This window comes from Plectropomus leopardus, chromosome 8, assembly GCF_008729295.1.
Source record: "Plectropomus leopardus isolate mb chromosome 8, YSFRI_Pleo_2.0, whole genome shotgun sequence".
Lineage (NCBI taxonomy): Eukaryota > Metazoa > Chordata > Actinopteri > Perciformes > Serranidae > Plectropomus > Plectropomus leopardus.
This window is the reverse complement of record NC_056470.1, coordinates 29643093-29655283: the sequence shown is the minus strand read 5'-3', so window position 1 is coordinate 29655283 and position 12191 is coordinate 29643093. Positions and strand designations below refer to the sequence as shown.

Sequence of the window (12191 nt, the reverse complement as noted above, 5' to 3'; positions counted from 1 at the left end):
ATCACTGAAGGAGTTGTAACCAGGAGAAGATTCAGCTGTTTGCAATCTGCAAACCTCACCATTAGATCTCACGAAATCCCCCTAAATCTTACACACTTCCTTTGAATAATAAAAGGTTAAAAATCTAGCGTTACAGTTGTTACACGTTGCTCCTTAAACGCTGACTGGAGTAGCAACTGTCGGCACTAGCCTGGTTCAAGAAGTCGAGCCGAAGTCTTGGTGTATCTCACGATTATTTAAGTGAACGATCATGTTAGCATCACTTGCTGTTTTTCAGTAGCATTTCTCCTACCTCCTTGTTTTGCAGCCTTGAGTATTGTTTGTCTCTCCACCTGTTCTGACAAAAAAAAAAAAAAAAAAGAAAGAATAAGTCTATTCACAGTACGGGAATACAGATTTATCATAAGCAATGGTAGTTATACATAAGAAGTGTGCTTGGTTGTGCTGTATGTGTATATGTCTATTTGACGTTGAAAAAAAAATATTTATGAGAAGCATTTATACGACAAAATACCACTGGAATGTGAAGCCAGACAATGTTATGATGCAGATTATGATGATAGTCTATCCCCTTTAACATTCAGTGGCGAATGGTCAGAGGATTCACCTTTTTTTTTTTTTAAAAAAAAGTAATCATGCATTGGCTTTTTATTTAACACCATCTATTTCTTTGGTTTCCTCTTGTTCGTATACTTCCCTGTCTAGCCCTATAGTATGCATTATTTCAACGTTTACAGCTTCATTCTGGGTCAGCCATCGATTGCCCTGCAGTTGTGATAATACCACAGGTTGTCACGAGGAAGATAGTTAAGGTGGATTTGTAATTCTTTACGAGCCGTATGCCTTCGAATCCATTTGTCCACTCCGAACCAAATTCTGCTACATAGGCATCTTTCTCCACACTGCCCCGACACTTTACATTCAGTTTGACTTCAAGGGGTACAGGACAAGGTGAACGGTTTGAGGTTTTCTGACCAGGGCCCCCCACCCACTTCCCAACTACCCTAATCCAGGACAGGACCAGCCCCACTCCCCCCGTCACCCGCCCCACTGTCTCACCGAAACCTCAAGCCATTCATTTTTCTGTTTTTGTTTTTTCGACAATGCAATCCTGAAAGCACTTTGCCTTGTTATTCCTTTGTGTGAACATGTGAATGATGATTTGTTACAAAATGTTAAATATGTAAAAGATCATTCACTGTTTTGGAAAAACCTGCATCTGTCTTTCTGACGTTAAAAGAAAAAAAAAAACAATTTAGTGACATTAAACCTGAATCTATTTTATAAAATGTTTGCTGCAGCCAATTGGTCTTGTCATTCAGTATTGTGGCTTAGGGTTGTTTGTGTTCAATAAAGTGCTATTGCTAAATATTTTCTTGAGTCTGGAGTTATTTCTTGACGGTGAATCAATGTTTCCGGTCACGTAGGTCTCACATGAGGATTTATACTGAATCAGCTATTTTATTAAATTGACAGGAATAGCTGGGAGCTAAATGAAGCCAAATACAGTAGGAAAGAAAGTTCAACATCTTTATCTGTTAAAGTCTGAATCAAATCATTTCTTGACTCAAATAAGGAACTGATAAAGATGATGAAGCAAAGGGAAGAGCTTGATTGGATTAACCAAACCAAAGTGTTTGTTGCAGCGCTGTTACACCTCACTTATTCGTGCTGTGGTGGTTTATGTTTGAGAGGAAAAAAATCATGTTTAAATCTACAGGATAATAACTTCACGCATACACAACCAAAAACAGTCCACGCATTTGTCTCCTGTGAACCGTGTGATGTTTCTCCAGTAAATAAAATACTGAACCATACACAAATGGACGTGAAAATGCTGATGTTAAGGTGACCAGGTTTAGAAAATGACAGCCAGGGACACCTCCAGTTAGGCAGTCAAAATCATTAAAATATTCAATGTTAAAAAAAGGGTTAATTTCCAATTTTATTTGACATTGGCAACTATTTTTTTCTGTAATAAGTCTAATCCAAATTTATTTATAAAGCACATTTAAAAACAAGAGCTGACCAAAGTGCTGTACATCAACAAATAGATTTAAAAAATAAATAAGAAGAAATTTTAAAAAAGCATAACTGTCATAAGAAAGGACAAAAAACAAACTTTTTAAAAAATTAAATAAAACCACAAAACTGATATAGATATAAACTATGCTGCAGGCCAACTGAAAAAAATGGGTACTATACCATATTTCCTTTTGTATTTCTTCCTATACGTCAACTTTTTTTTTTCTATTTTATTGCCTATTTTATCGTTTATATTCTGTACATTAACTGTGATAAAAGTTTCACTGCCTGGGGCTGGATTTTTAACAGGTGTGTGCATTGTAACAACATCAGTGTTGGAATATGCAGTCACATTCGTATCATTTGAAGACTTGTGTTTTTTATTGTGCTGCACATTCTGTTAAGCCATATCCTCTCATGCAGAGCATCAACTCTCTCCATGCTGGCTGCTGCTCATTTCCTTCCTGTTTACCATCTGCCACATACAGAGAAATGCAACAGCAGAAAAGCCCCTTTCTCAGCCATGCAGGCTGAATAATAAATAAATAAATATAGTACAAGTTTAAGTAATATAAGTATAAGTCGATAATTACATATCAAAACAAACTGATATTTAACTGATTATATCTGTCAGTTTTTAGGAAATCTGTGTATTTATGGAGGACTGCAAATGTCACAGAAATTAGTGAAAAAGCAAGTACAGTAAAAAACAGGAGTTAATAAATTAGTTGGTTTTTTTTTTTTAAATAAAAAGCTATTCATTACTTTATTTCTTGATGTGCAATAAAAACAGGAATTATAAAATGAATATTCACATGTAATGTTAATCTGTCAACAAACTGCTTAAATTAAAAAGGGATTTACAAATAAAACCCACAAAACAGTCAATAAGTAAGCCTACATAATTAAAACATACATTAAACAATTCCCAGAAATAAATAAATAAATAATGGAATTTAAAAATCTATTGGAAAATGCAGTTTAAAAAGAAGCACATATTGATTAGACATAGACATTGAATTAAGAATACAGATTTATTTAAGGCATTTAAGATGCTTTTATGTTGTTTTTGTAAACCCCTTGTTAATTTAAACAATTTATTGAAGGATTATTATTTCATTTGTTAATTCTATTGATAATTCCTATTTATATTGCCCATTAAAATGTCCACTAATTAATTATATTAACGATAACGTTAATTAATTAAATACTTAAAAGTATTTTATTAGTAGTATTTATTATTTATAGATTAGATAGATAGATAGATAGATAGATAGATAGATAGATAGATAGATAGATAGATTCCACGGACCAATCAAAAGCTCCTACATTACGTCATGACGTTCCGCCCGCCTGCGTAGCGACGACGCAGAGGTGTAGGATGTAGTACAGGACGTGGCTAGCGAGCTACAAGTTACAGTAGGACGTCCGAAAATACATAAAACATCGTGATTAGGATCTGTTTTACTACATGTTAAAGTAAGTATATCAGTCCGTTATGGTGTTTTCTTTCAATGTGGCTGACTGTAATGAGCCATTTGTCGGTGTACTTTGCCCAGACTGGGCTCTGTCTGGTTAGCTCGGTGGCTAAAATCCAGAGGAAACCAACGGCACCCGTAGCTGCTATCCAGTTAGCAACCGTTAGCCACCTTTAATTCATGGCGAGCAGGCTGTGTACTGACGTCTGAACTCAAGCACCGTGGTTTTTATTCAAGATGACACCAGTTTAGCCCTTTGTAAGCGCAAAAGTATTGTGATTTAGCGCGACGTGAAACAGCGGAATTACATTATATGCGCAGCTAACGTTAGCATGGAGGGTTAGCTTGTTTGCAAGGCATGCAGAGTGCGATGGGAGGAAAACGGATCTGAAACGTTAAATCGCCTCCAGACCGGTGTGTGCTGCTTTCACCGAAATTAGGTCAGCCACCACCAGTCACCTGGGACAACAGGATGCTCCCCTCGGATGTTGGAGCTCGACTGGTGCGGTTTCACATGTTGACGTTAAATAATCGCACTTTATTGCGGATCAAGGACGTCGCTTTCTGTTTCTCGGATGTGTTGAAATATGGCTGAAATATGGTGTGCTCAAATTTATTGAGTCATTGTACCTTGTTAGTTTTTTATTTTATTTATTAATAATACTATATATATATATATATATATATATATATATATTATATATATATATATATATTATATATATATTTAAAGATAATGTTCCACTCGTTTCTACCTTTTATTATCCTAGTAAAGAGCATGGTTTGCGCCTGATCATAATGAAACAGCTTTAACCCTTTGATAAATGTGCAACACGGGCTAATTTCTTTCAAAAACATTGGGAGAAGGCAATGGCCTAAAAAACAGTAAAAAGAATTAAAAAAAAAAAAAAAAAAAGATTTTTCCTGAAAAAACATTTCAGGTGACTGAAGGAAACCTTACAAGACACGGTTACAAAAACAAGCAGCAATGCATCCATAAATCATAAAGTAGGGATCGGCCAGTATTAGTTTTGTAGGCCTTATACCAATTACCAGTAATTAATGAAATAGATAAACCAGTATTTGGAACCAGTATGCATTTACAATGAAATTTTAAGACCTTTCTGTCAATATTTACACTAAACTTTGACGATGAGTGAAAACTTAACTTAAAAATAAATAAATACAAAGAGCTTCCTGACATTTGACAAAGTCTGTAACTTAATTTTAAATTTAAAATTATTACTAAATTTTATTATTATTAAATTTTAAATTATTATTATTGTAAATCCTCTCCCTTTTTTAAAAAAACAATTTTTGCAATTTGTGGGACATTTTCTTGTCGGTTGGTCATTGACGTTTTACCTTATGTTTTCAAAAGAAATCAAACCAAGCTGCTCAGGTTTCAAAGGGTTAAATAGCTTATGAAAGGTGTCTGAACGTAGCGCACAAAAACTGATATCGATGCAGGTTTCAAAGGCTTAAAGTCACTGATGCGGAGGCCATTTACATATGTCTGTAGATATCTGTCTGCATGTATATTGTATATTATTGTGGGTTTAGGTAAAATAGCATGACGCAGCTCTAAGCACCTTTATTTTTTCTGCAGGCAGTGTCTGTGTCTGTGTCTCTTTCACCAGACAGATTGTTTGTGCCAGATGTGACGTATCAGCTTTACATCAAGAGCTGAATGGAATCAATTGAGGCCTTTCGTGAGTGAGGTAAATCCTCTCCCTTTTTTAAAAAAACAATTTTTGCAATTTGTGGGACATTTCTTGTCGGTTGGTCATTGATGTTTTACCTTATGTTTTCAAAAGAAATCAAACCAAGCTGCTCAGGTTTCAAAGGGTGAAATAACTTATGGAAGTGGGTGGCAGGTGCCCTTTCGTGAGTGAGGTACGGTCAAAGTGTTTGTGTTTAGCCACAGGATGATAAAAAACAACGACTGTTCAGCTCACTCTGTGTAGAGGTCCGTGATATGGACTGTCAGTCTAAAAAAAGGCATCTGGGGCTTTCAGATTATAGTTAAAAATCCTTTACTCTCACATGGATAATCATGTTTGTAACTATAATCAGAGTGCCTCAGATGCCGTTTTAGACTGCCAGCACATGTCACGGACCTCTAAGCTTGGACAGTCATTGCTTCTTAACCCTATGTGACTCTTTGCTCTATCCTTGAACAGCACCGTATTTTTAAACTATCACCTAAACATAGGGCCAGATGCATAAACTATGTGTACGCACAAAAAAACATGCGTACACGTTTTCCCAAACACATTTCCCAAGTGTTAAAAAAGGAGGAATATGCAGTGAGAACAGGCGTACACACAGTTTTCACTGAGATAGTTGTGGGTAATTTGATAAGAAGGAGATTAAATATAAGCTGAGAGTGAGAGGTGGTTTGCCAGCTTCACTGATTGTTTTATTTATTTACGTTTAAGTTCATCTTAATTAATGTATTAGTGATACATTTCAGCATTATTTTTGTTTACATTCATCTTCCTGTTGGTGATTGTACTTTGTGAAGTTAGTTTCCACATGAGCGCTATGAATAAATTGTTGATCATTCTGACATTTAATAATAATGACGATCGAGATTTCACAGAGAAAACGGTTTGAAATGTAATGAGCGGTACAGATGCTACAAATATCCACAGCGGTGCATAATGACAGCTGCTCTGGCACCGTTGGAGAACCTGCCGATGCAACACAGTTGGTGAAACTGCACTTTCTTTTCTGTATTTCGCACTGACAGGTACAATGAATGGTGGAGGGGCACACGTGTCAATATTTAATAGAGTTTCTACGTCCATTTGTGGTGAAGTGTGGGTGTGGAAATGACACCTGTGCGCCTAGTGCCGCAATGATTGAGATTTATAAAACAGTCAGACGTACGCATGGATTTATAAATCTGATTAAGGAAAGTTTGCATATTTCTGCCACTGTGCATAGACACAGTTAATAGTTATAAATCTACTCAGAGCTTTATGCATCTGGCCCCTAGTGTCTTGACGCAAGTGCAGCACTCCCTTATTTTTTCTTCATTATCAGTGTTTGTATTTATCTGGGGAACATCTGCAGTCATATCTTGACGCAGTGAAGTTGAAGCTGAAAATCTCATTTGCTTGGTTGTGTGTTTCTCAGGAGGTTGTGGATCCCAGTAATGTACCATGGGGTACGACGTTACGAGGTTCCAAGGGGAGGTGGATGAAGACCTGCTGTGCCCTATATGTAGTGGAGTTCTCGAAGAACCAGTGCAGGCAAGCGGCTGTCTCAAAGATTACCCACCCTTAATTTGATCTACGTCTTAAAAATATATTTAAATGTTTTTGGCTGTGATTTCTCCTTTTCATTTCAGGCCCCACACTGCGAGCATGCCTTCTGCAATGCCTGTATAACACAGTGGTTTGCCCAGCAGCAGATATGTCCTGTTGACCGCACGGTAGTGACGCTTGCTCACCTCCGGCCCGTGCCGCGCATCATGCGCAACATGCTGTCCAAGCTTCAAATCAACTGTGACAATGCGGGTTTCGGTTGCACGGCCACACTGCGACTCGATCAGCTGCAGTCGCACCTCAAGGACTGTGAGCACAATCCCAAAAGGCCTGTCAACTGCGAGGAGGGATGTGGGTGAGTGGCTTTTTTTTCTGCCAGAAATGAACATTGTGCTGTGGATGCATCGATTATTAATTTCTCATGAACTTTTTGAACCAGCACCTAGGTTCATAGCATCTCAACAGGTGAAGCTAATTAGAAAACCACATTCCCTCAACCAAAAATTAATGATTAATAATCACCATTTAATGTTTGTGCAGTTAAATATCATAAATATATGATTTGCAAAAATGTACGACGTGTACTCTGTATGGTATAGTATTAAATCCTCTATTTCCTCCCCTGTTATTCTATCACACCCACTCCTGCAGGCTTGAGATGCCCAAAGATGAGGTGCCCAACCATAACTGCATCAAACACTTGCGGAGCGTCGTCCAGCAGCAGCAGACAAAGATTTCAGAGCTGGAGAAAACAGTGGCAGAGCATAAACACCAGTTGGGGGAACAAGTAAGAGCATTTGCCTGTTCATTAAAGCATAAGCAAAAAAACATTTTGAGCCTAATCCTGAAAAATATTTTTGTCTGTGGAAAAGGTTTTGAAATAACCGAGAGTATTGTATCGCCAGATTCTTGCCAGTAAAGAGTCCTACAGCAAATTATTTTTCACTGAAAGATGAAACCATTGCTCTTATCAGTATAGGATTTTTATTTTTTGTACAAATAGCCAAAATTATTAGAGTGGTTGGCCCTGGGTATTTTCACACTATCTAATCCATTAAAAGAATAGTTTGGACACCCATGACTTAGCTATTACAGTACACTATATTTGATTAGAAGTTAAAACTGCTTTTAACATCTTATTAATGTCATATGAGTTGTAATGTTGTGTGTGTTTTTATTATGTATTATAATGTATTCTATTTATACTTCTGTAAAATGTCTTTGAGTTACTTGAAAAGAGCTCTACAAATAAAATAAATTATTATTATTATAATACTGTATTTCCTTCGTAGCTTGAGTGGATATCACAAAGCTGAAAGGGTTAAGGGGAGAACTGTGGATCTGAAGAAACTGATAGAAATGTGTTATATACTGATATAAGCAGCTTTTCAAGGTGTCCACCACTCTAGTTATACATTTCGATTTAGCCTCAGGAGATTTTGTGAAATGAGTCACTGAAGATAATCCTTTTAATTTCCAGAAACGGGACATTCAGCTGCTAAAAGCCTACATGAGAGCAATCCGCAGTGCTAACCCTAACCTGCAGAACCTGGAGGAGAGCATCGAGTACAATGAGATCTTGGAGTGAGTGATGATTCATCTTCTCTCCTGCCTTTATTCTAATATTAACTTAATCGGGGAGCTGCAGCTCAGTCCGTAATTTTCTTGTGGTTTTTACGTCATCGTCCCTCCAGGTGGGTGAACTCCATGCAGCCCGCCAGAGTGACACGCTGGGGCGGCATGATCTCCACCCCTGACGCCGTGCTCCAGGCGGTCATCAAGCGCTCCCTCATCGACAGCGGCTGTCCCCTCTCAATTGTGAACGACCTGATCGAGAACGCCCACGAGCGTAACTGGCCACAGGGACTGGCCACGCTCGAGACGCGGCAGATGAACAGGCGCTACTATGAGAACTACGTTGCCAAGCGTATCCCTGGCAAGCAGGCAGTGGTGGTGATGGCCTGCGAGAATCAGCATATGGGGGAGGATATGATCCTGGAGCCCGGCCTGGTCATGATCTTTGCGCACGGCGTGGAGGAGATCTTATAACTTTACGACGAGCCGATCCAGAGACAAGTGGGGACGTTTTGCCTGGGGGGGGGTTGAGAGTTTTCCTCGTTGAAGCAAAACCTTCTGGTTAAATCTGGCTTATTTAAATTAAAATCTTTTAAGAGGCTCACTCCCAAGCTTGATACCAATGCCTTAAAGTAAGGACAAATATATTATGAACCTGGCTAATAGAAACTTATTGTGACTGATATCTGAGATAAAAGGTGAGATGTGATGTTTACAAGGTTTATATTTGGTGCATTATATGATCTGATTGTTCTGCTCCGTGTCCTAATATAGTAAAAAGCTTGAACCCCCGTTTAATGCCCTCAGTTGTATAAATGCTTGTAAATACAAATACTATATTGAATTATAAATGTCATTCTCTTATTCCTCTCACTGTAATTCGATTGTGATTTTTGTTCTGTTTATCTCAGTTTTGTTCAGTCAGCTTGTGTTACTGTCAGCAGGGACGTCGACCCTGGATGATTTTTTTTGTTTGTTTGTTTCTCGTGCTTGCTTTAGTATTTAGTTTTCCTGTGAATATTTCACAAGACATTGTGCTTCTGAGTTTAGATTGTCTAAACCTCCTGTGCCATTTGTTTTATTTATTGTGTTGCCTTTCACACAGACATGCTTGAAGATGTTACCATTTGATGTATGGAAATCTGCCTTTTTCGGTGCATTTGAAGTTCATTGCAGGAAGAAAATTGATTTTGTGTTTTCTTTGTTGCCTCGGTTGTAAATATAGTCTGTATGTTGGGTCCACGTGACGTGTTAAATTTAAGGTTTAACATTTGGGATTTAACTATGTATAATGAGTTTTATTTGACAAATCATAACAGATCACTTGATATTTAGGTGATCTTTAATGTCTTTTCTGATTATTAAAAAATAGACATTGATCTCATCCTGCACAAACATCTGTTCACTGACATAACACTACAAACCATAGCTTTGAGATTGTAAAAAAAAAATTAAAAAATTGTAAAGTCACTCTTATGGCTTTTGAGAGGTAAAATGTTTCACCATTCGTCACTTATTGCTGTAGTAAGAAAAACTACTTCAAACGTCCGGAAGTGCAGTAAACAGAAAAGTTTGGATTGTGCCCTTTCTTATTTTCCCTGTTAATGTTTTTGTTTGTTTTGTGTCTGTTATGTACCGTGTTGTACAGACAAGAAAGTAATAAAAAATGTCAAACTTCATCCCAAAAGAATGTATCATCTCAGTGGGACAACCAGATTTTATATTTAGCATTTTAATTAGGAAAAAATGCAGTTCCTTATTTTAACCACACCATGTCATCAGAGATCTGCAGGGAGGTACATTTCTTCAGGGCACATCAGCTCAACACATTATGTAAAAACCTGTGTCTAGCTAGGGAACATGATTGCTGCTTTTAAGAAATCAGGGCAGTGAGGAAGAGATGTGAAATGCTGCCCATTCAGGTTAAGAAAATTAGGAGGAAAAGTTTGACCACAAAACTGTGACTGCACTGACCTGACTCACTCTCCTTTTTTCTCTGTCTAACCCAGACACCCACATGTTTTCCATGTCTGTTATCCTCCCTCGCAGCCTCGTCCTCATTGTGGAGCCTAATCCCTCGCCATTGTGGTCACTGGAATGTGAAATCATGTGCTTTACCAAATACTGTGGCTCTGTTATTGTCTGCAACACTTTATTACGTGATGTGGTTGGGTGCTGCAAGGCGTTGTCTTCAGCGGTTCCTGTACTGTGCCACATGTTAAATATACTTCAGAATATGTGCAAGGATTTGTTTCAGTGACCTTAAAACATTACAAGCAACACAGTCATATAAAATATACAAAAGAAATACTTTAGGCTTGTCTGCCTGGTGGAGGAAGTAGATTAGATAAGGCAAAATTAGCAATACCACACTGTATAAGTACAGTGTTTACAGTGTTGGGGTGTAACTAAACTTAATAACATAAATGTAACTGCAGGTACTGAGCAATAATATGCAATTAAATCACAATTACTAATCAAACTAGGGTTACATCTAAATATGCTCTTTTCAGTAAAAAGTTTATATGAAGAATGTGACGGTCATTCTGTTGCTTTGCATCTTTTGCCAGGATAAATGCTTTTTTTGGCTACTTTGATGAAGTAATTAAAATAGTCACATAACTGATTACATTTTGAACAGGGTAACTAGTAAGCTGTCATCCATAGATTTTAAAAGTAATCGTCCCAACATTGGTGGTAGATGACATACAAATGCTGCTTTGAAAATGCGTTTTGAGCAGGAGGATTTTTGGCATAATGTAACATATAATTACAATCTTGTATAGTTAAATCCATTAAAATTCATTACATTTTACAATCCCATCATATGTTTTGTTTGTAAAATCTTATTGATTTGTGAAATAACTAGTAGCCGTAGCTGCAAAATACAGCTAGCAAAGTAAAACCTATAAAATGGCATTAATTTATTCTTCAGTGCAGCATTTTTGTAACTTGGCCTACTTTATTACATCCAACCACTCCCTGTAAGATAGCGCAGTAAAAATACTCGTTTCTGATTGGCTGCAGGTGACCGTTAATCTTAGGAGTTTAATCACACTATAAATCAATGCGCGATCAATGACACCTGGTGGGGAAAAACGAACAGCTGAATTATTTAGTTTATACCATCAAATATTATAAACATTTATTAATTTGCTCAGTGATAATGGCAACTAGCTTTAAACACAAAAATACAGCTAAACCAAGGCGTCTTGATAATGGGGAAAGAAGGAAGTCCTCCTAACTAACATTAGCTAAGCTAACCACTGTATTTACAGTAAGTAAGCTAACATCTTTGTGAGGCTATTTGTTTATTTTCCTTAACTTGAGGCCTAGTAAGCTAATTTCTGCGATTATTTGTAGTAATGTTAAAGTTTATTTTCCCAGCACTACAGTATTACAGTTAATTTTGTTAAATTAGCTTATGGCATCTTATCAAAAATATTCAAAGTTAGTGGTTAATGTTAGCCTAGCCTAGCATAAAGGACATACATATCGAAGAAAATATTTTTTGTTACTAGATTAGGTTTATTTTTTTAGCATGATATTGCAAACATTTCAGCAAGTTGCTTCTAGCACTAAAACCTTTTTCCATAGTTACAATGTTAATGGAGCTACTAAATTAAGCATTACTCAGAAAAATGCAGCACAGTGTGCAGTCCTGTGCAAATATCTTGGGCCACCTTAAACTTCGTTATTTTAGCATGGTTATTATGACCATGCATATTTACTTATTAGTTGTCACTTTTACTAAAATATTGTATCTTAATAATGAGACTGAGAAATGAATGAACATTGCTAAAACAACATCTATGGTGCCCTTAGACTTCTTCCACAG

The 12191-nt window shown here is 37.0% G+C and overlaps 1 protein-coding gene across 2 annotated transcripts; it reads left to right on the top strand.

The window, feature by feature from the left end:
* Positions 1-3416: 3416 nt before the first annotated feature.
* On the top strand, positions 3417-10040 carry rnf41 (ring finger protein 41). Of its 2 annotated transcripts, XM_042491744.1 has the most exons (7): positions 3417-3504; positions 5113-5224; positions 6648-6763; positions 6862-7133; positions 7430-7565; positions 8259-8362; positions 8473-10040. In XM_042491744.1, exons 3-7 carry the CDS (start codon positions 6674-6676, stop codon positions 8825-8827), a joined length of 957 nt encoding a protein of 318 aa, XP_042347678.1. In that variant the 5' UTR covers positions 3417-3504; positions 5113-5224; positions 6648-6673; the 3' UTR covers positions 8828-10040. The 2 variants fall into 2 exon arrangements, with proteins under 2 accessions (XP_042347678.1, XP_042347680.1); XM_042491746.1 differs by lacking the exon at positions 5113-5224.
* The last annotated feature ends 2151 nt before the right edge of the window (positions 10041-12191 follow it).

Excerpts from the sequence above, each read along its gene's own strand:
- rnf41 (XM_042491746.1), top strand. The coding sequence starts at position 6,674 with ATGGGGTACGACGTTACGAGGTTCCAAGGGGAGGTGGATGAAGACCTG. Across the intron at positions 7,134-7,429 it reads AACTGCGAGGAGGGATGTGG|GCTTGAGATGCCCAAAGATG; the intron begins GTGAGTGGCTTT and ends CCACTCCTGCAG. Across the intron at positions 8,363-8,472 it reads GAGTACAATGAGATCTTGGA|GTGGGTGAACTCCATGCAGC; the intron begins GTGAGTGATGAT and ends TCGTCCCTCCAG.